The 25,080-nt window shown below is 41.8% G+C and overlaps 1 protein-coding gene across 1 annotated transcript in view; it reads right to left on the reverse strand.

Moving 5' to 3' along the window:
• The window catches only part of LOC111971228 (collagen alpha-1(XXIV) chain-like), a 180,747-nt gene that overhangs the window by 117,974 nt on the left and 37,693 nt on the right, over positions 1-25,080 (reverse strand). Inside the window, exons 3-4 of the mRNA XM_070445997.1 lie at positions 23,464-24,842; positions 17,311-17,399 (exon numbers count right to left, since the gene is read on the reverse strand). Of these exons, the coding sequence (XP_070302098.1) occupies positions 17,311-17,399; positions 23,464-24,842 (1,468 nt within the window). The remainder of the gene's footprint in view (positions 1-17,310; positions 17,400-23,463; positions 24,843-25,080) is intronic.

Genomic DNA, 25,080 nt, shown 5'->3' on the forward strand with positions numbered 1-25,080 from the left:
CAGAGAGAAACAGAGAGAAACAGAGAGAGAAACAGAGAGAGAAACAGGCGAGAAACAGAGAGAGAAACAGAGAGAAAACAGAGAGAAACAGAGAGAGAAACAGAGAGAGAAACAGAGAGAAACAGGAGAGAGAGAGAAACAGAGAGAGAAACAGAGAGAGAAACAGAGAGAGAAACAGAGAGAGAAACAGAGAGAAACAGAGAGAAACAGAGAGAGAAACAGAGAGAAACAGAGAGAGAAACAGAGAGAAACAGAGAGAGAAAGCCATGCTGTCTATCTGTCTGCTGGCCAGACTAGACTAGGTCAGATCATTCTTTACCTTGTCTCCTGGCGGGGCCTGACCTGGGGACAGTCCTGGATCGCCCTTAGAGCCCTGACAGTGACACAGAGAGTTAGGGTAAGCACTTATTTATAGCAGCCAGAACCCCCTCCACTACATACAGGGGGGATCAAAGTGCAAAGGTAAAAAAAATAATCTGTGCTGCTCCTTACTGTGGCGAAGTTTGCCACCCGATTCAACAGTACCGTCTTTTCCAATAACAACAAAGTGATAGGCTCATTCACACAGGGTAAGAATACCGAACAAACTAAAGTCCTCAGTGAGTTCAGGGGTGATGTGTAGGGTGATGTGTGAGTGATCTGTGCTGTTCCTCCGTTAAGGTTGACATGGCTTTCTGCAAAGCGTCTTTCAAGTCTCAGCCAATGACTGGAGACCTGACTAAGTTATTGACAACTGTGATTGGTGGGGACGGGTCCTAAGCTTCTCTTGAGTTACAAAGCCACCCCACAGATGAGGAGATACAGACAGTGGAAACGTACACACACTAACAAAGGGACAAAATGCTACAAAATGATGACTGCATTGTAGACACCTACTTTCCCCTTTTTAACCATAACATGTCATAGTAATTCAAGTTTATTCTATACCCTCCACTCAATGAAAGTCCAAACATTTCCCAGGCCATTGAGTACTGTTACTTCAGTACGCCTAAAAACATGAAATTACATACAAACCACATTTTCGGGGCCTGAGACAAATGTTAAGCCAGTGTTCTATTTACCCTCTTAACAGAAGTGTATGTTTAGACTCTGGGTCCTCCTGTCTGGTCAAGGGATACTCTGCCCGAGTACAGGTGACACCTCAGAGGCCTATACTACAATACCTATTCATCACTACTGATTACCTGCTCTCAACAGGTATTTCTCTCCGGGGGTTTGAGCATTACATTTCACTGGTTTTGACTGACAGCCCATTCAAGCATTCAGCTGTTAAGGGCAGGGAGGGGTGTGTGTGTGTGTGTGGGGGGTACCGCAGCAGAAGTTACTGGCAGTGAAACCTTGATTCCTTCTCTTCTTCTCTGTTTGAAGAATGTCAACAGTGCATGGCGTTCATTTAAAGCCTCTATCAGATCCCACTAGCCATTCGTCATAACATTTCATGCTGCGCTCAAACAACCGTCAACTGAAGCTTTTCAGCTTTCAGCAGGGACCTCAACCAGGGATCTCAGACAGACACAGGTCTGCTTGTTTTTTTATGTTCTCATCCCTCTGTTTCTTCCCTTCATCCCTTAGACTTCACAACACAATTTACAAACAAAGACAAAGAGTGCCTCTCTCTCCAACCCCGCCTCCAGTGTGGGTCTGAGGATGAGTCATTGTGTGTGTATGTGGTGTTAGCTATAGTGATTTAGGATGTTTCAAAATAACCCAATGGGGAAGCCTCAAGGGCCATCGCTGTCCTCCCATGGTGTCCACAACAGGGTCAAAGGGCACACCAGAACACATCCATCAATGTCTGAGCCCTCTTTCTGACAAATCAGAGAGAAAAACAGGACATTGCTGTCTCTGTGTGCGGTCCGGAAGCCCTTACGGAAAAACCACATGAATTTCACGTGATTTTATGTGAAGCTAATGTGATAACGTGTGACAACATGATCTCATGTGAAAACATGATCTCATGTGAAATAAATGTGACAACAWGGGGATGCAAAATTTCCACATGTGCTAACATGAAACTACACGTGACAACATGTGAACATGTGAAAACATGATCTTTTGTAATACAGTGCATTCGGATGAGACTCGAAATTGAGCTCAGGTGCATCATGTTTCCATTGATCATCCTTGAGCTGTTTCTCCAACTTGATTGGAGTCCACTTGTGGTAAATTCAATTGATTGGACATGATTTGGAAAGGCACACACCTGTCTAGATAAGGTCCCACAGTTGACAGTGCATGTCAGAGGAAAAACCAAGCCATGAGGTTAAAGGAATGGACCGTAGAGCTCTGAGACAGGATTGTGTCGAGGCACAGATCTGGGGAAGGGTACCACGTTAGCTAGCCAGTAACTTATCCAGTATATGTTGACGTCATTTCAAAGGATTCCTTTTTGAAGGGAAGCTGTAGAAATCAGTAAGAAATAGCAGTTCTGTAACCAAATATTCATTCATTATAATGTTTTCAAGCATTACATAAGCTGGTATGATGGTGCATTGATATGTTATACAGTTTAAAGCCGTTATTTTTGTGTTTTTGCCCAAAGTTGAACTTTAATGCACTCCAGACCAAAAGGTTAAAAGTTCAAATCCCGAGAGCGTTAATGTCCCAGAGCACTGCTACTTTCTCGTTGGTGTAATCGCACAATTATTGACTTTATTCTGGGCAACTTTTAGCAGTAAAGTACACATCTGCAGTTAGCAAAAGAGTGCCATCTGCACTGATATTTTAGTTATCAATTAATCTGACCATTCCCTCATAGATTTCATTTACAGATTTTAGCAATTTGAGGGTTTTCTGTATAGGTGTCTAATGTTGGTGGGCCATATTATTCTGTTTCATTGTTACTCCTGAATAACTATGATAAATGTAAGAGTTTTTATTGAGTTTATTTTTAGCAAAGCTGAGATTCACTTTGAACTCAAAGTGTAAGAATACAGGGGAAATCAGTTATCAACACAGGCGTGGTCGTGTAGAAGGAAAAATCGGAATGCCGTAAACCAAGAGGTTGTGAGTTAAAATCCCAGGTGGCGACATGTTGAATAATAATTACTGTATAAATAAACAAACACACTGTAGTCATGTAAAGCACATTCGGAAAGTATTCAGACCCTTTGACTTTTTGCACATTTTGTTACGTTACAGCCATATTCTAAAATTGTAAAACAAAAAAACTCTACCCCATAATGACAAAACAAAAACAGGTTTTACATTTTTATGCAAATGTATTAAAAATAAAGAAACTGAACTATAACATTTACATAAGTATTCAGACCCTTTAGTCAGTACTTTGTTGAAGCACCTTTGAGAGCAATTACAGCCTCGAGTCTTTTTCGGTTTGGCGCCACAAGCTTGGCACACCTGTATTTGGGGAGTGTCTCCCATTCTTCTCTGCAGATCCTCTCAAGCTCTGTCAGGTAGGATGTGGAGCGTCACTGCACAGCTATTCCCAGATTTCTCCAGGGATTTTCAATTGGGTTCAAGTCCGGGCTCTGGCTGGGCCACTCAAGGACATTGGCTGTGTGCATAGGGTCGTTGACTTGTTGGTAGGTGAACCGTCGCCCCACTCTGAGATCCTGAGTGCTCTGGAGCAGGTTTTCATCAAGGATCTCTCTCTGTACTTTGCTCCATTCATCTTAATGTAACAATGTGGAAAAAGGGAAGGGGTCTGAATACTTTCCGAATGCAAATATGTCAATTGTAAACACTGTTAAAAGCACTGTGTATCATAACGACTAATTTTTGTTTTCACATGTGATGTGTAATGTTCCTAAACATTTTCACATGTGAAATTTCACATATTAATTGTTCCAATCATGTGGTTTTTCAGTAAGGGAGATTTACATAAAGTACAATTTTCAGTCCAACTATCCACAAACAACTGAAACCTACACTTATCCACTTAAAGAAATTTTCACATCAGAATGATAGTAAATTGACAAGGGGCAGCATAATGAAATTGTATAATGTTTTTGTTTACACTCCCAAATTGTGAATGGGTAGGGTTTGAATTGGAGCTTACCCACCAACTACAGGGGCGTCTGGTGCCAACTCCCAACCAACTCTCACCACAGACGAGGTTAGGTTAACGACCTGGCCACAGCCACCACACCACAGCCGTCTGCACAGCACAGCCCACATCCCACATCCCTGTCAGAGCTAGCTGAGTCTGAAAAACTCCAGCCGTTTTTATGGTTTATAAGACGACTCGTGATACAGATGAGAAAGGTGACGAGCCTACAATGTGGATGTATCCATCCACATTGATGGCCATCTTGAACGTCACACAAGAATAGCAATTTAAGCTATTAAAGTAATTAAATTGCTAATAAATAAGGAAATGATCTCAATTACCACATGTAAAACATTAAACGAGTCTCCCTCTCCCGTCTCTATATTCCCATTGAATAGGACAAGCACAATACAATTCCCATATGAGGCAAACCAACAGCAATAAACCCCTAACCATCAGGATTCCAGAGGTTTGGGAAAGGTTGCCTGGGAAGCAGGTGTGTTCTTCCACTTATACAGTTACACAATATTCTTGGAAAAATATTTCACAATAGTCATTTTCAGGTAAAGAACAAAACAATCACATACCCCCTACATGAAACAGTAAACCGTTTATGGCCGGAACCAGCACGAACCAGCACGAACCAGCACGAACCAGCGCGAACCAGCACGAATTCCTGTTCTTTCAATCATATTCATCTCTCTACTCCGCCTGTCTGCCTCCCTTTCGATCTGTCTTGACTTGAGCTATTGCTAGTGAAGTGCAACATTGTATCAAATCATCAACTGGGTCGGCCCAAAGCTGTTGCTAGCACACTTGCAACATTGCATCAACTATCCTATTCCAGGCTCTCAGAGTTTCCCATGCCAGTGAGCTCGGGACTGACAGCTGTTTTTCAGGACGTTTCCACTGAATATATGGGAACATCAGATCATGATAGTTTACTAATTCACACAGAGGCTTGGTGATTATCGAGGCCGTGACTGTTGGAAAGATTTTTCAAATACTGAGGAACTATAATTTGCAATGGATGTAAAAAAAAAAAAAAAAAAAAAGACTTTGTTTACAATGTCTGAGGCGAAGAAAAAAATTACTGAGAAGCTCAGCTTATTAGTGGTGGACGTGGTGAGATAACACAACCAGACATTGCCAAATGGGCACTTTCAGAGGAGGAACTTCTTGATGCAATTAAAGCCTTTAAGTCTGGGAAAACTCCAGGGCTGGATGGCGAACCAGTTGAGGTACAACAAACCTTTTTTGATGTACTCAGAGGACCGTTATTAGCATGTTTTAACCACTCATATAAACATTTTTGATTATCAGATACTCAACAAGAAGGTCTGATTTCATTATCACTGAAACAGGACCCAAGTGGTAAATATAAAGATCCAGCCCATTGAAAAAAATGTGGAGGCCCCTTACACGTTGGTGTTGTGATGCAAAAATTTTAGCAAAATGCATAGCGCATAGAATTAAAAAGGTATTCTTGGATATTATACATCCTAACCAGACAGGTTTTTTACATGGACGATACATTGGAGATAATATAAGACAAGTACTGGAACACTATGAAAAATCTGGGAAACCAGGCCTGGCATTCATAGCTGACTTTGAAAAAGCTTTGATAAAGTACGACTGGAATTTATATGTAAATGCCTGGAATATTTCAGTTTTGGAGAATCTCTTATACAATTGGTCAAAGTTATGCATAGTAATCCAAGGTGAAAAATAGTAAATAATGGCTACTTCTCAAAGTATTAAACTGTTGAGAAGTAAAACAAGGTTGTCCACTATCGGCATGTCTATTTATTATGGCCATCGAAATGTCAGATCCAACAATAAATAAATATAATATTATTGTTCAACTCAAATATACTAATTACGGGAAAAAATGTGTATAATCTTTGTAAATTAGATCATAAATAAGACTGGTGGAGTTATGTCACACATGTGGCTAACAAAAATATATGGAAACGTCTGCTCTACCCCAAATTACACTACCGCAAAAGTGGAAGGGGGAGAAAGTAAGGAACTTGTCTGTCGGCCATGCATTAAAGACCAAAATTGGTTAAGGAAAATTGTGACCCAGTTTAATTTAAGTACCAAAAAATTGACAGCTGTGCCATATAGATGATAAAATTGTATGGATCAAAGCTGGTAGACAGGAAGCAAGTACAGGAAGTGAACATTTAATTAACAATGGACATGGAACAGGACAGCATCTGGACATGAATACATAACGACATTAATGCTGACACAGGGAACCAATGGAGGAACAGACCGATAGATGGGACAATCAACAGTGAAGGAGTCCAGTAAGCCCTGATACACGTAATGCTGGTGACAGGTGTGCGTAATGAAGGGCAGCCTGGCGGAGAGGGAGAGCGGGAAGAGATTTTTGATGTACCAATTTCATGGCACATGGTTTATGAACTGATACACAAAACTATGCCAGATTCAAAACTTAAGAGTTTTTCAATTTAAATTATTATACAAAAATCTTGCAACCATTAGAATGTTATATATGGGGATACACTATAAGCTTATGAAAATAAAGAGAGTCGCACACTCCATATATAAACACCCAGTCATTTATTGGGTAAATCACCTAATAAATTACTGGGAGTTTATACAGTTGAAGTCGGAAGTTTACATACACTTAGCTTGGAGTCATTAAAACTCATTTTTCAACCACTCCACAAACTTCTTGTTAACAAACTATAGTTTTGGCAATTCGGTTAGGACATCTACTCTGTGCATGACACAAGTAATTTTTCCAACAATTGTTTACAGACAGATTATTTCACTTATAATTCACTGTATCACAATTCCAGTGGGTCAGAAGTTTACATAGACTCAGTTGACTGTGCCTTTAAACAGCTTGGAAAATTTCAGAAAAAGATGGCATGGCTTTAGAAGATTCTGACAGGCTAATTGAAATCATTTGAGTCAATTGGAGGTGTACCTGTGTATGTATTTCAAGGCCTACCTTCAAACTCAGTACCTCTTTGCTAGACATCATGGGAAAATCTAAAGAAATCAGCCAAGACCTCAGAAAAAAAATTGTAGACCTCCGCAATTCTGGTTCATCCTTGGGAGCAATTTTCAAACGCCTGAAGCTACCACGTTCATCTGTACAAACAATAGTACGCAAGTATAAACACTACGGGACCACGCAGCCGTCATACCGCTCAGGAAGGCGACGTGTTCTGTCTCCTAGAGATGAACGTACTTTGGTGCGAAAAGTGCAAATCAATCCCAGAACAACAGCAAAGGACCTTGTGAAGATGCTGGAGGAAACGGGTACAAAATTATCTATATCCACAGTAAAACGAGTCCTATATCGACAAAACCCGAAAGGCCGCTCAGCAAGGAAGAAGGCACTGCTCCAAAACAGCCATAAAAAAGCCAGACTACGGTTTGCAACTGCACATTGGGACAAAGATCGTACTTTTTGGAGAATTGTCCTCTAGTCTGATGAAACAAAAACAGAACTGTTTGGCCATAATGACCATCGTTATGTTTGGAGGAAAAAGGGGGAGGCTTGCAAGCCAAAGAACACCATCCCAACCGTGAAGCACAATATCAATATCAATAATGTGGGGGTGCTTTGCTGCAGGAGGGACTGGTGCACTTCACAAAATAGATGGCATTATGAGAATGGAAAATTATGTGGATATATTGAAGCAACATCTCAGACATCAGTCAGGAAGTTAAAGCTTGGTCGCAAATGGGTCTTCCCAATGGACAATGACCCCAAGCATACTTCCAAAGTTGTGGCAAAATGGCTTGAGGACAACAAAGCCAAGGTATTGGAGTGGCCATCACAAAGCCCTGACCTCAATCCAATAGAAAATGTGTGGGCAGAACTGAAAAAGAGTGTACGAGCAAGGAGGCCGACAAACCTGACTCCGTTACACCAGCTCTGTCAGGAGGAATGGGCCAAAATTCACCCAACTTATTGTGGGAAGCTTGTGGAAGGCTACCGGAAGAGTTTGACCCAAGTTAAACAATTTAAAGGCAATGCTACCAAATACTAATTGAGTGTATGTAAACTTCTTACCCACTGGGAATGTGATGAAAGAAATAAAAGCTGAAATAAATCATTCTCTCTACTATTATTCTGACATTTCACATTCTTAAAATAAAGTGGTGATCCTAACTGACCTTTGACAGGGAATACATACTAGGATTAAATGTCAGGAATTAGGAAAAACTGAGTTTAAATGTATTTGGCTAAGGTATATGTAAACCTCCAATTTCAATTGTATATAGAGTGTGTGACTGTCTATTTTTTCATTAGTCAGCACCTCGACATAAAATGATTATCTCTGGGTGTGCTCCAGCCCATATATTTTCATTCAGATATATGGGGATACAACCATCCCAGCTCTGCAGATTTTGCTGTAATAGACAGATTTATTAAATCATTTGTTTTGGTAGTGTCCATATGTATTTTGTATTTGGTCGCAGGTTCAGGAATGGCTGAAACATTTACCTGAAGCTAACTCTGCAAATAGCACTGCTGGGTGATTTGAAAAGTCATAGTCAATCGAATATTTTTGCTAATTTACAATCTGTAGAACCTATGAGAATAGAAAGGTTCAGAACTTTTTTTGAAACAGCACTGTTGAAAAATATATGGCAAATAGCAGTGGTGTACTTTACTATTTATATTGTTTACAACTTTTACTTCACTACATTCCTAATTTAAAATCATGTACTTTAAACTCCATACATTTTTCCTGACACACAAAAGTACTCAATTGTAAATTATGACTGTGTTGGAGTGCCCATGGCTTCCATAAATAAATAAAAAACAAGAAAATGGTGCAGTCTGGTTTGCTTAATATAAGTAGATTTAATTGAAGTAGATTTAGCAATTACATTTACTTAGACTTTTACTCAAGTAGTATTTTCCTGGTTGACTTTCACTTTTACTTGAGTCATTTTCTATGAAAGGTATCTTTACTTTTACTCAAGTATGACAATTGGGTACCTTTTGTTTCCAAAGAAAAAGACATATCTCAGACTTGCCAATAAAAATAAAAGATTAAGATGGGCAAAAGAACAGACACTGGACAGAGGAACTCTGCCAAGAAGGCCAGCATCCCTGAGTCGCCTCGTCACTGTTGATGTTGAGACTGGTGTTTTGCGGGTACTATTTAATGAAGCTGAGGCGTCTGTTTCTCAAACTAGACACTCTATTGTAATTGCCCTCTTGCTCAGATGTCCACCGGGGCCTCCCACTCCTCTTTCTATTCTGGTTAGAGCCAGTTTGCGCTGTTCTGTGAAGGGAGTAGTATACAGCGTTGTACAAGATCTTCAGTTTCTTACCAATTTCTCGCATGGATTAGCCTTCATTTCTCAGAACAAGAATAGACTGACGAGTTTCAGAAGAAAGTTCTATGTTTCTGGCCATTTTGAGCCTGTAAACGAACCCACAAATGCTGATGCTCCAGATACTCAACTAGTCAAAAGAAGGCCAGTTTTATTGCTTCTTTAATCAGAACAACAGTTTTCAGCTGTGCTGTTGCAAAAGGGTTTTCTAATGATCAATTAGCCTTTTAAAATGATAAACTTGGATTAGCTAACACAACGTGCCATTGGAACACAGGAGTGATGATTGCTGATAACGGGCCTCTGTACGCCTATGTAGATATTACATTTAAAAAATCTGCCATTTCCAGCTACAATTGTCATTTACAACATTAAATTGTAAATACACTGTATTTCTGATCAATTTTATGTTATTTTAATGGCCAAAAAAACAGCTTTTCTTTAAAAAACAAGGACATTTCTAAGTGACCCCAAACTTTTGAACGGTAGTGTAGACTGAGGGGTGAACTTAAAAGCCCTAACCCACAATCGCAGTCCTATTGAGCAATGATGCTTATCATCATTGCTCACACTGCAAGTTATGGGGGTATTAAATATGGTATGAAATTGGCCAGCTCTTTTAGGAGTTTACAGTATAATCACATACTGTATGTTTATAATCACATACTGTATGTTTCAGAACATACAGTATGAACATTTGATCTGGTGGGCCCCAACGTTGCCGTTTCTATTGAAATGGCTGTAAGATCTCCATGTCATAATATTCTCTGTCAGAATCACAACTCCTCTATCACTTTTCAGGAAAGAGGTTTTCTGAGAAGGTTCGGAGCACTTCGAATTCAGTGTAGACAGGGAATTTTCGACGGTAAGTTTTCTTCAACATATCAACGTCTTGCATATGCAGTCAATTCTCCACATTTAAATTTGATTTCAAAATATGGAAACTCTACATATCTGATCTACAATCAGAGGGTTCGGAATTGTTAGTACATTAGTTATCAACAGAGCCGGTACATCAAGCTGCCATCACTAAAACATAATCCAGAAAATATTGCCGATGTCAGCCTTTAATGCAATGCTATCACTGTTAGTATTCATGTTATATTTCTGCTCATCTAAGCCTCATTCGGAATGAGTGAACTTGAGCCAGTCAATTTAATGTTACTCGGGACCCACCAGTTCAGGACAGAGGTCAAGTCAACCCCTTGCATTAAAAGTCATCAGAGACTTCACATTACAGCAAGGTTATCTTATACTTTAGGGAAATACATGTGTATCCTTCTCTTTCAAGATGAAACTAATCAACACTCCTTCCTCCTCACCAACAGCAGGGTTTTTTACATGCATCCATTTAACCACCATCCCTTCTTTTCCCGTACCGCCCCTCCCCCTTAACTGCCTACTCAATCAAATGACAGACACGGGTATTTTCCCCTCGTCCATCAGCAAATAACAACCAATCAAAGGCCTCTGTCATGCCCACGGGGCACTTTCCACCCCAAAACTCTGCTGCTGCTATTCACCACGGCAATAGCTGGGAAAAGTAACCTTTATTTACCTAGACAAGTCAGTTAAGAACAAATTCTTATTTCAATGACGGCCTACCCCAGCCAAACCCGGACGACGCTGGGCCAATTGTGCGCCGCCCTATGGGACTCCCAATCACGGCCAGATGTGATGCAGCCTGGATTCAAACCAGGGACTGTAGTGACACCTCTTGCACTGAGATGCAGTGCCTTAGACAGCTGCGCCACTCGGGAGCCCGAGAAGAGTCTATCCCTTCCAAAGACACGTTGATCTGAGCACCAAAGAGATATATGTTTTTATCTCAATATTAGGCACCTACCACCCACTCTGTGGCAGAGTAATGTTGCTTACCATTCATTTAAAATGCCAACCACAATGAAAAAATATTAAATGAAGTACTATTCCTCAGAAGTTAAGCTTCCCACAATGTACCAGCTTAACACTTCTGTACGTATACAACATCAGTTTGGTATACACTGTTACAATTAAGTGCTTTGTAACACCAAAACTAGTGGCAACTGAGCTGCGACCAATGCGTAGGAGACAACCTTAACTTTACTAGAGCATTGAAACACATCGTCCTGAGATGGTGTGTAGGTACTTGTACTCCTTACATGGTGTGTTGTAACGTCATTTAGTCAAGTGTTACGCAACACCTTGCCAGGGACTGGGAGCACTAATGGAAAAGGTTGAAAACACAAGTATGATGTTTAGAGTTCTGTTTAGTGCCGAAATAGATGCCTTCTCCTTTGGTGTCGTTTCCTCTAAAACTACTGTGGTGTTTCAAATCCTGTCTATTGCAAAATGAGATTCTTCTGGAGTACTTTAATGTTGAACATTGATTTATGTATCTGATCATTTGCCAGTTTAATCCATTTTGGCAGGCATTGTTGAGCACAGTAGTAACTAGAGGTTTTACTGCAAGCATTGCAGGACTCTGTATTTGCCTCTATCATTAAAAGTTGGATATGTGGGAATGGGTTGTCTCATCACTGATGTCATTTTGCCTGAAGATTTCGATATTTGTTCACCATTACACCACTTGGTACAACAAGCTGCTTAATACGAATATAGAAGTATACTTGTCTTTCTTCAAACATGCATATAACACTGTGCAAAATGTTTGAATTACCCACAATCCTCTAAAAACAGAGCCACGTGGCAAGATGGGAAGTGGGATTCAATTACAGCTTCCGCCTGTCCCACCTTTGACATGCACCGAAAACCCCCAAAAGTGTTTTGACAACACTTTCTTGAAAACACGAATATTCAGATTGAAAAACCACTTTGGGTCTTTTAGAGTACTTGTATTGTTTTAAAACACTGTCTGTGTATCATAACACTTACATTGGGTTTACATTCCACCACCAGATCTCAGGTTAGGTGCACCACTTTCCATGGTTTCATTACACAATCATGGTGTTTTGAGTCTTTCTATTTTTACAGTGTAGAGGAAAGGGCAGAGTTGGGACATCCGTCTTTCCTGTGTCACTGCACTAACCACTTGATGCCCTAGTGTAAACATCCCCGGACACAAAATAGTAGCTATTAAGATGAAGATCACTGAAGGTATTTGTAAGGAGTGCATTTCCCAAGTGGCTAGTTGGCATCAACTATCTTTACTAAAACCACTGCTAACATTTTGCCGGCAAACTTTGGTTTCGAATTACAACGTTCTGGCATGTCTGCCTCGTGATTTGTTGGGAGCGTTCTGTCTGTAGTCTTCTGTCTGAAGAGGACCCTCCCCAGAACAATTGTTGTCCCTTTTTTGAAGTTGCCATGATAATCTGTAATTAATCCCAGACCTAGTGCTGTTGCTGCCCTAGGTCTGGGATTTCCGAGACYAGTTAGGTACTGCTTCCCTCCCACTAGGATTAGACCTTACCCTTTTCTGGAGCAAAGGAGTCTGGGAGTCAGAGAATGACATTGAACATTACAGCCAGGGCCCTGTCTATAAAACTGGTCAAGGCTGACCCCTCATCAAAGCCCCCACATCACCACAACATCAACCAGGACTCTTTCTGGAGCCCCAGGGGGACATCTGTGTCCCCAAACCCAGGAGAAGGGCATCCCTTGGACAGGCAGACAGGCAGGCGGGGGTTTCCATGTGGACCATAGGACCTAGAGGAAGAGAGAGAGAGAGAGAGAGAGAGAGAGAGAGAGAGAGAGAGAGAGAGAGAGATTAATTTACAGTAGATCTACTAGATCACAATGACAGCATAGCATTATTGTTAAGTGGATGGGTCTCTACAGAAGGTGTAAACGGTACAGTGAATTAGTCATACTGTATGTCAGCAACAGTTTCCATCTTTTAGCTACAAAGATTGAAGGTAGATAAAACTGCTGAACGAGTCAGCGATTGTAGGCTGTGATGAGATATAGCGAGACCTTTTCTGAGTATTACACATATTTTATGTCACATTTTTCTTCATGTGCCAAACTATGCCCTTACCTTTAAACCGTACAAGAGTTTAAAGTTTAAACTCACTTTGAGTACAACTCACACGTGGGAACAACCCCACGTGCATGCTCATGTACACACACACAAGCATGCACGCACACATACACACACACATCTGCACCCCTGCTGTTGCCTGGCTTAAGCTGCATTCTCTCTAAAACACCCACTACAAACTAAAGCTATGAGGTAAGACTCTGCTCTCTCTCATAACAGTAATCAGTCACCATAAATGGCTGTGATCAGGAGATGACAGAGACTTAACGTAGGGGTAAGGATGACCCACACCTAGTTTTAAAGGTGTCTGTGTGTCCTCTTGACACTGGGTTGTGTTGTGGTGTCACAGTCTCTTTCTACCACCCAGCCCCCAACCTCTCCACCTGGCGCTCTACTTACCGTGACTCTAGTAAAACCCCATAACAAAGGATCTCTCTCCCCCTCTGCCTCCCACCCTCCTCTCCCCATTTACCTAACTACCCGTCTCGCTCTCTCCCCCTCTATCGCTGTAATCCCCCCCCCTAACTCTATCGCTTTCCTCTCTCAGTCCAGAGCAGATTATTTAAAGTGGGCGTCTGTTCTGTGTGTATAAAATGCTGTCACCTGTGGAGTGTGGGACTAAGCTACGGTACAATACAGGTGAGTACAGTACAGTGAGGTCTGGAGGTCTGTATCTTGCTGAGGCAGCAGAGTTCGCAGCCCACACAGACACAACCACCCATTACAGTCATTTTCCACCCCATAACGAAGCCTCCCGCTGACTGTCTATGCCTCTATGGGTCACCACACAGTATGTAAACCATATGTCTCCACAGTTGGGTCCCACAAGAGTTTACCATTATACAGTAGTTTACCTGTAGACAATTGTTACTGCCTGCCTGGCTGGCTGCTGGAGGGTCCCTGTCTGTCTGACACACACTAAACAAGGGTAACCAAGAGGCTTGATGTGTTATAAAGAAGACTTTACAAAGTTAAAAACAGAGAGAGGTGCACCTGTGGTCTTCCTGAGTATAGCTGGCTAACTGTGATAGGCACTGCATCTCAGTGCTAGAAGCATCACTACAGACCCTGGTTCGATTCCAGGCTGTATCACAACCGGCCGTGATCGGGAGTCCCATAGGGCGGCACACAATTGGCCCAGCATCGTCCTGGTTAGGGTTTGGTCAGGGTAGGCGGTCATTGTAAATGAGAATTTGTTCTTAACTGACTTGCCTAGTTAAATAAAATAAAATAAAATAAATATATATATATATATATATATATATATATATATATATATCATTCTCTATAGCAGAATGTTCAGAAATGCCAGAACATTAAGAGCAAAACATGTCTAGTGATGTTGAAGATGCTCAAAAAGTTCTACAGCTGCGCCAGTGAGAGCATCTTCTCTGCTGCCAATGACTGGAACGAATTGCAAAAATCACTGAAGCTGGAGTCTTGCATCTCCCTCTCTAACTTTAAGTATCAGCTGTGAGAGCAGCTTACAGATCACTGTACCTGTACACAGCCAATCTGTAAATAGCACACTCAACTACCTTGCACATCATCAACTGCACATCTATCACTCCAGTGTTATTGCTAAATTGTAATTATTTCACCTCTATGGCCTATTTATTGCCTTACCTCCCTACTCTTCTACATTTGCACACACTGTACATAGATTTTCCTATTGTGTTATTGACTGTATGTTTGTTTGTGTAACTCTGTGTTGTTGTTTTTGTCGCACTGCTTTGCTTTATCTTGGCCAGGTCGCAGTTGTAAATGAGAACTTGTTCTCAATTGGCTTACCTGGTTAAATAAAGGTGACATAACTACCTGCCATCCAGGACCTCTATACCAGAGGAAGGCCCTACACACACACACACACACACACACATACACACACAAACACACACACACACACTCTTCACATACGCTGCTGCTACTCTGTTTATTATCTATCCTGATTGCCTAGTCACTTTTACCCCTATCTAAATGTACAAAATGTATTACCTCAATTGCCTCAACTACCTCGTTACCGTCCCTGTACATTGACTAGGTACTTGTACTCCTTGAATATAGCCTCGTTATTGTTATTTTATTGTGTTACTATTGCGCTTTTGTGTGCAAATGTCTTTTTTGAAGCATTTCACGGTAAAGACATTTGCACCGGTTGTATTTGGCGCATGTGACCAACACAATTTGATTTGATTTGAATGATCTCAGTGTGGTCAGTGATCAGAGCGTTGCTTTCAGAGATCAAACTCTACTATAGTACAGTTTAGTCTCAACAACATCAGAACAGAGACACGCACTGAACAGCACTGCACTGCTGTAGCAGCAGGAACTGATTTMTTGATGCTCCAAGAGCCAGTAAAGAAGGCTTGGGCAGTAGACCGTATATATAGTATACTGGGGTATTTGGAAATAGCCACGGGATGGTTGTTCAATACTTTCAATACCGTTGAAACTTTTTCTTCTAAGTTTTTCAATAAATTTGAATATTTGTAACCAATTTAAGTGAATACGTGCAGCCAACTTGTGCAATACGTTAGGAGACAAAAGAGATGACGTTCTTCATTTCACTTGTCACAGTATTATACATTATGAAGCTTTACGTAGTTCCCTAGACCCCAGAACAGTTGAGCGAGTCACGTTTGCTTGTAAAGAGCACAATGGAAGAAAGCAGGAGCCGGTGAGTCCAGCTGTGTATTTGGTTTAACTTGCTAGTTAGCTAAGTAAGTGGCTGAATGAATGAGGAGACGGGGCATCGTATATTCTTAGCTTTCTGCCATGTTTGAGAAGTCAAATGGCTTTGGATGAGTTATCTGTACAGCTGCCACTGCTATCTTGATATCCTAAAAAAAAAAAAAACATTTAGGTTCTCGGCCCCTGAGTCTGCTCCTCTGCCCCTCTTCTCAGAGCAGAGAAAGCAGGCCCCGTTGCCCTAGTGACTCCAGACACCACACAGACACAGCATGTACACATGCTGTTCCAGAGTCAGTGCTGTTTTTCCTTCAGACTACCATGCATCCAAACAGAGTGCAAATGAACAATGTCTCTCGTTCACATTTGGTTGTAAATGTCCAAACTCACCAACAAAAATGCATTCTGTACCTGCTACCTATATATGTAGAACTTTATCAGCTGGATTGCCTGTCTTTGCAATTCGTTTATTTTCGTTTGCGCTCGTTAGCATATTTAGCTAGTACTATGGAAATCCGCTAGTACTTGTGCTAAACCGGCAATACTATAAATCCCGGAATGAGAAAAGGACGGTATGACGATTTGAAAATCTTCATACCGCCCAACCCTACAGTAAAGTAAACATGTATGCATTATCCTCTCACAGGACTATGTCATTCATACGCACCATTACAGCTCATCCCTGGTTCTTTTTGGAATGTCAGCAGCTCTGTAATGGTGCTGGAACACTGGTCTTGACAACTGGCTTGTGTCTAGCTTGTGTCTGTGGATTAATGGTGATGAAGTGCATAGAGAAAAGAGTATCGACTCGCAGACCGTGTGTCATTGCTATGTCTGTTGGGTCTGTTGATGGAGTGAGAGTGCTTTGAAAAGTGTATGTGATGTGTTTTCAGTCACAAAGTGTGTGTCAGTGTTGAGAGTGTGTGTGTCAGCGTTGTGTGTATCAGTGCTCTCAGGTATGAACGTGCCTCATCAGGACAATAAACCTGACCTCAACTTACGGAGGACCAGAAATAGCCACTTCATGACCTGTCCTGAAATAAACTCTGAAGAATCCTTTTCAAAAGCCAGCAGAGTAAAAAAAAAAAAAAAAAAAAGCCAAAAGCCAGCCAGAATCCTTTTCAAAAGCCCTTGTAAGATCCTCTAAAAAAATAATAATTCATAGCACCATATAGCACTGTACAAGACTGCTAGGGTTAAAACAAATCTGGGGAAAGGGATCTTCTTTCAATCCGTTTACAGTATCACCTCAAGGAGGGGTGTAGCACCTCCCGAAGCACAATGGCATCACATGACCACAGGTGTGACATGGTTTGCAGTACTCACCCGAGCTCCTCTCTTCCCAGCAGGACCAGGTAGACCAGGGGGACCAGGAGGACCCTGTTATTGAGAGAGAGAGAGAGAGAGAGAGAGCGAGAGAGCGAGAGAGCGAGAGAGCGAGAGAGCGCGAGAGAGAGAGAGAGAGAGAGAGAGAGAGAGAGAGAGAGAGAGAGAGAGAGAGAGAGGAATGTTACAGACACACAAATAACTTGCTAATTGAGAAGTGATAACATGCTGTTTAATGTACAGTTAGATGTGGGTAGGTGGATACTGTATTTATGTAAGAGGCCTAGACAATTTCAAATCAAAGGAGGCAAATGTTTTTTTTTAAACTCCAAATCACTAATAGCAAAGCTTTGAGAGGATGGTGACATCATGCTACATTGTCTGGATGAGCGTGAAGTACTATGCCTCAAGCCAGTTCTGGGATTAAGATAAACTCTTTGTTATGGCAAAACAACCATGGAGGAAAAGGCATGGTATGATTCCACTTCAAGTTCTTTTCGACCCAAGATGTAAAAGAAGAAAGAGAGGGGGGGAAAAAAACGAATGTGCTGAATACTTTTAAATTCCAGAGTTCGAACTGAAGACTCTAGTACAGTACTTGTAAAACATGACTTTGATTACATTAAACCTGGTATGTTACGTGGTAGCTTTTTTTCCATCCCACGCATTCATAACAAACTTACACAAACGCACACATCCACAGAGATGTGGAGTAAGGAGCTAACTTGCAAACAAGTCGGACTTCAGCTTGGCTCTCTCAAACGGGATACAGATGTAGGATCTTAATTTGAGCCAGTTTGCTACAGTGGGAAAATAATCCTGCAGCAACAGAAAATGTTCATTATTAAGTGGATTGTAATTAATGGACATTTTTGTAGGGGTTGATACATTTTTTGTAAGGGAAAATCATGTCTGAAAGTGGAAAGTGGAAATTATAAACTACAGAAGCCTTTTTTTAAACCTCAAATACACTACACGTTTAAAATGTCCTGCATTGCAGGAAAGTCCTCCTGCAACAGTGTCTTCAAATTAAGATCCTATTATCAAATAGGATCTTAATCAAATTAAGATCTGTCAATAAAGTGAGGAGCATTAAGTAGAAGTAAATGTCCACCATTTGTCCCACACCTGAGGATTGGATAAAGTAATGGACTGGGCGGGAGAAAGCAGCAAATACTGTAGCCTTGCCTGTTCTATTTAATTCATACATAATTGTAATGTAAATAGTTTATGTGGCGGACACGCAGGCTTGATGCTGCATAGCCAGCATAGCCACTTAGATGCTAATGGGAAATCAATGTTATTTCCTTTAATGATGAGTTTGAGATACACAGTCAAAGTCAGAAATGGCAATGCTGAATACCAGTGGTGCGGAAAGCCTTCGCTTGCAGTTTGGCCGAAAATACTTTGTTAAAGCTGCAATGTGTAACTTCTTTGGTAACCCGACCAAATGCACATAGAAATTAGAGTTATAAATCTGTCATTCTCATTGAAAGCAAGTCTAAGAAGCAGTAGATATGTTCTATGTGCGCTAATTTTATGCTTCCTGTTCTTAAGTTTAATTTTTGCGTCTTTTACTTTCGGTTTTGTACACCAGCTTCAAACAGCTGAAAATACAATATTTTTGGTTATGGAAAAAGTAAAGTAATTTTTCCAACAATTGTTTACAGATAGATTATTTCACTTATAATTCACTGTATCACAATTCCAGTGGGTCAGAAGTTTACATACACTAAGTTGACTGTGCCTTTAAACAGCTTGGAAAATTCCAGAAAATATTGTCATTGCTTTAGAAGCTTCTGATAGGCTAATTGACATCATTTGAGTCAATTGGAGGTGTACCTGTGATGTATTTCAAGGCCTACCTTCAAACTCAGTGCCTCTTTGCTTGACAACATGGAAAATCAAAAGAAATCAGCCAAGACCTCAGAAAAAATGGTTGACCTCCACAAGTCTGGTTCATCCTTGGGAGCAATTTTCAAACGCCTGAAGGTACCACGTTCATCTGTACAAACGATAGTACGCAGTATAAACACCATGGGACCACAAAGCCGTCATACCGCTCAGGAAGGAGATGCGTTCTGTCTCCTAGAGATTAACGTACTTTGGTGCGGAAAAGTGCAAATCAATCCCAGAACAACAGCAAAGGACCTGTGGAAGATAGTGGAGGAAACAGGTACAAAAGTATCTATATCCACAGTAAAATGTGTCCTATATAACATAACCTGAAAGGCCGCTCAGCAAGGAAGAAGCCACTGCTCCAAAACCGCCATGAAAAAGCCAGACTACGGTTTGCAACTGCACTTGGGGACAAAGATCGTACTTTATGGAGAAATGTCCTCTGGTCTGATGAAACAGAAATAGAACTGTTTGGCCATAATGACCATCGTTATGTTTGGAGGAAAAAGAGGGAGGCTTGCAAGCTGAAGAACACAATCCCAACCGTGAAGCACAGGGATGTCAGCATCATATTGGGGGTGCTTTGCTGCAGGAGGTACTGGTGCACTTCACAAAATAGATGGCGTCATGAGGAAAGAATATTATGTGGATATATTGAAGCAACATCTCAGACATCAGTCAGGAAGTTAAAGCTTGGTCGCAAATGGGTCTTCCAAATGGACAATGACCCCAACATACTTCCAAAGTTGTGGCAAAATGGCTTAAGGACAAAAAAGTCAAGGTATTGAGGTGGCCATCACAAAGCCCTGACCTCAATCCTATAGAACATTTGTGGGCAGAACAGAAAACCGTGTGGAGCAAGGAGGCCTACAAACCTGACTCAGTTACTCCAGCTCTGTCAGGAGGAATGGGCCAAAATTCATCAACTTATTGTGGGAAGCTTGTGGAAGGCTACCTGAAACGTTTGACCCAAGGTAAGCAATTTAAAAGGCAATGCTACCAAATACTAATTGAGTGTATGTACATTTCTACCCACTGGGAATGCTGATGAAAGAAATAAAAGCTGAAATAAATCATTCTCTCTACTATTATTCTGACATTTCACATTCTTAAAATAAAGTGGTGATCCTAACTGACCTAAGACAGGGAATTTTTACTAGGATTAAATGTCAGGAATTGTGAAAAACTGAGTTTAAATGTATTTGGATAAGGTGTATGTAAACTTCCGACTTCAACTGTATGTGTGCATGCGAGCAGTTATGGGGAAGTCCTGCACATTCTATTCCTCTCCGTCTATATCAGAGGGACAAAGAGAGAATGTCTCAGCGACAGAAACAGCTGCTTGCTTGAGCCACACTCCAACACACACACAGTGATGGAAACAGTGAGTGCACAACTACCGCCTTCTCCTCGCCATAACAACAGGGCCAATTGAGACCATGAGGCTTCTTCACGCAAAAAAAACAAAGATCTGTTGATAATATTAGCAGCATGACAGCTGTGCTGCTGGCTGCGTGTTGGGCCCAACAAAACCTTAACTGTATTTATGGTACAGTATGTTCCATACTATATCTGTTAATTTGCTGTCTACTATAGGTAACACTTAGCCTAGATAAACCAGACTTAACGCTGCACTCACTATTGTTCAGTATGGTTGAACCAGGCTAGGTAGCACTAATAGTACCAGCAGTGAAAGGTATTTCAGAAAAAGGAAGTGAATCATGAAGGTGACGATTGAGTAATCTGTACTTCCTCCCTCTTAAAGTGCATTTGAAGTGTCTGTACAGCTGGGGTGAACTCCCCCAAACATTCTTCTCACATCCCAGCATTGAGTCAAACTAGATCTCAAATCTCAACGATGCTCAATCAAAATAGAAAAATGTTAATGCACCAAGTAGTAGGTAATTGCAATTTTTGTTATTTCAAAGTACCTACCCAGTTAGCAAATATGGTTCGTTGGAAGTTGGTTGTAGAAACAAAGCCATACGTTTCTTGACCAGTAAAACGAAGGGGGAAAAAACTCTGGTTCCTTGAACGTTTTCTTGAGAGATTTTATTAACGCTCTGAGAACAAACATTTATAGGTTATTTGGAGGTTTTTGAATAACTTCCTTTAAAACTTTTAGCTGATTTTGGATTAACTTTTTGGAACTTCAAGCACAGATAGGACACATGTAAATTAATTTCTGTAGGAATTAATCAGAAAAATAAATTTATTTTTTATTGTGAGATGGCATCAGTGATATTCAAACATTTGATCTTGTGTTCTCTATCCATGGAATTAATCCACTGTGCCACAAGGATTTTTTTATGCAGACAAAGCTGTTCATTTGTTTTATTCAAACAGACCCCATTTCAAAGGGAACAAGAACTCATTAGCATCAGCTGTGGCCAATTAGTGAGCACGGCCAACACACCTGAACACACTTAACAAGAGATGCTTATAGTGGAATGTATGTTTTTAAATAACATTCTTAGAACGTATAAACATTTAATTGTTTTTTATGGAAAGTTTTCTTCATTTTCTGAGAACGTAATTGAGTTTATTGGTGTTAATGTGTACAATAAAAAAAATACTTTCACAGAATATTGCCAAGAATTGACATAAAAGAGAACCATAGATTATCTGAATGTTCGGAAAACATCTCTTAAGTCACACCATTTTTGAGAACTTTCCCAGAATGTAGTAACAATATGACATTAAATAGATCCACATGGGAACTTGTGTGTAATGTTCTGTAGAAGTACTTAAATTCCTATAGAAGAAAGTTGTTTCTTAACGTACAGAGAACATTCCGAGAACATGACTTTAAATAGAACCATGAGGAAACCTGTAGGAAACAAACCTTGTTTCTTAATGTTTTCGGAACAATTTGTCAAACCCATTGGAGAACATTCCTAGAACATTACCAAAATTAAATGTTACCATGTTTGAACCTTTAGGAAACGTTCTATTAAACGAATGAAATTCCAAGAAAATAACGTTTTTTTGTCAAGTTCTGTAAATGTGCTGAGAATGTTCCAAAGCCAAGCATCTATCCTGCACCGTTATTCATATTCATCACCTGTGTTTAATGTATGCTTCTATACTGACTATCTGGAGCCGGAGCCAAAGCCTATCTGAGGATGAGATACTATCGGTGTTCCATTCACTGTACTTCCATGCTCCAGAGCAGGCAAATGAAGCACGGAGCACTGAACATGGGAGAGTATGGAGCACAGGAGAACGCTGAACGGAACATAGCCATATTCTCAATCTGTAGCTCTGAGTGCATGATGGGATGTGGTGACATCACAATCACACACTGACCCATTGTCCTTGCGCTGACCCTACATCCTAAATATGGAGCCTGTCAGAGAGTATTGCTAAAAAATGGCTGCATTTTCACAACACAGTAACTCAGTCTAGGAGGATGGGGAAAAACAAGTCAATATCTGACTCCTTGACGTATTACCTCCTGGTAACCAGGTTTGGTTGGCCTCCAAAACATTTGTCTAGGCTCATGGAGTTGAATTAGAGAAACAGAAGTTAGGCTCGGTCTTACTCTCGGTAAAGGTGCAATCTGCAATATTTATAGTTACTGCTTTTCAATTATCAAATAAATGACAGATTGTGGCTTTAAGTCCTTGAGGAGAAAGGTTGAGCAGCAACACCACTGACTTGGAAACACCTCAATCAGCTGTGTCCCTCTGAGGCTGCCATGGGGCCATAAGCATTAGATCAGCATCACCGATATGACAGAATAGTGTAGTCTTTCTCACTGAAGAGAAGAAAAAATACCTCTACAGCTAGCTAGATGATGTCAGCCTGTTGGATGCTCTTTTGTCGGTAGGCTATAGGAGCAACCCACAGTTATAAATTACACCCCTCCCCACTCTCGCAAGAGTGAGGACGAGTCACTGGCAGTATTTCAAGAGGAATGACATGTTATTTTAACCACCTGTTGAAACATGAAAAAAAGTGCTTCAACACCATCACCTTGCCTCTAAATCAATATAAATCAATATAAATTATTATTATTATTTATTTGTTTTGCTTTATTGAGTGTGTTTGAGAAAGAGGGCCAACAGAACACTCAATGCATAATCGCCATAATGAGGCTTAATTGCTAATTGTCCCCCATTGCTCATGCACACCTCTACTCTGACTTGCGGGAAACACACTATAAAGAAATGTTTCCAACATTCTCTCAATCTATTTATGAATTCCAAACACTTACCGGAGGACCTGGTTCTCCTTTGGGTCCGGGGAAAGCTCCGTCATAGTCTCCGTAGAAGTAGTCTGGATCCTCATATCCATAGTCGTAGCCTCCCATGTCCACATCGTAGGCCTCTTCCTGGCCATGCTCCTCTGAGGTTTCCACCTGGTTCTCCCGGTACAGGGTGGTGCCATTGGCTCTGAACTGGGTGTCCAGGAGGTGGTCAGTGGGCTGGAGCTGGGGGTTAGAGTCCCTAGGCATGGAGCTGGAGCTGTTCCTCAGGCCATCCTTCAAGTGAGTCTGCTTGACAGGAGAGTTTATACCTGGGGTGTGTGTGGTGACCCGTTGGGGCCTCCTGGGGCTCCTCTCCTCCATGACGTTCTCAGACTGGGGAGACTGCCTGGTTGAGCCCCTTGTTGGCCTGGATCTGGAACTGGGGGTGGTACTTCTGCGGGTGATTCCCAGGGCCTCCAGCCCACTGAGGGTGCCTGAGGACAGGCTGTTGTGGCCAGCAGTGACGGGGGTATGGATGGAGTTGAGGTGCTCTAGCAGAGAGCTCTGGGTCTGGATCCTGACCCCCAGGTGAGGCTGCTCTGAGGGGCTTAAATACATTGTTCCGGACCCCTCCAGAGAGGGGATGGGGGCTGATCCGGCCGGGGTGGAGGTCTGCTGGGTGTGGGAGTCTACAGCCAACAAGGGGGGCACCACCATCTGGGACTCCAGAGAAAGAGGAATAGGAGAGAAAGCCAGGGAGCTGGAAACCTCCATATCCGAGCCGGGGGGCCATCGGAAAGTGTCGGCCAGCCGGCATTGTCTTTTAAGGTAGTCGCAGTAGCGCGCAGCAGCCTGGGCCAGGGGGTAGATATCCAGCTGGCATATGAGGCCCTGGAATTGGGCTGCTTTTGAGTTCATCCTTCCTAAGGTGAGCAGGCCTCCGGATCCTGACCCCAGCGTCTGTGACCGGGTCAGCGTCTGCTCTCTCTGCTGCACCGCCCCGCAGTCCGCATGGAACGACACAGAGCGTGGCCTCACGCCCACAGCGAAAGAGTGCTGACGCCCGTCGTGCACGTCATAGGTGAAGTAGACGGAGGTCTTCTCGGCAGTGTACACGACCACCTTCCCGGGCAGCAGCTGGATACCAAACTGCAGCTTGTTCCTGCTGTCACGCACGCTGAAAAGGAAAGCATTGTTCGCTCGCCAGGAGCTTAGGCTCACCACAACAGAAAACTCCTCACCGAGCTCCGGCGGGAACAGGCTCCCCGTGGGGGCTTCAATGTGGGCATCCAGGCTGAGTAGGACCCCGGCTCTTGGGGGTGAGGATGGAGGAGAGGGCGAGCTGATCCCAGAGGAGAGAAACTCTCTGCTGCCGGTGAGGCCCAGCTGATGGAGGATATCGACACCTGTGGAGGAGAGAGGGGAGAGCGGTAAGTTAGACAGTCAGACACGTGCAACAAATCTTACAAACAGTGATAGGAAGAGGACATCAGCATCATCACTACCTCCAGTAAAACATGGTGGTAGTAGGGGATTGCTCAATGTACTGTATATACAAATGCTAGGGGAAAAGGAGGTAGGAAAGGAGATGAAGGAAGAAGAAGAAAGAAAATGCTGAAAAAAAAGAAAGGAAAGCAAGTAGAA

This window comes from Salvelinus sp. IW2-2015, linkage group LG13, assembly GCF_002910315.2.
Source record: "Salvelinus sp. IW2-2015 linkage group LG13, ASM291031v2, whole genome shotgun sequence".
In the NCBI taxonomy this organism is placed as follows: domain Eukaryota; kingdom Metazoa; phylum Chordata; class Actinopteri; order Salmoniformes; family Salmonidae; genus Salvelinus; species Salvelinus sp. IW2-2015.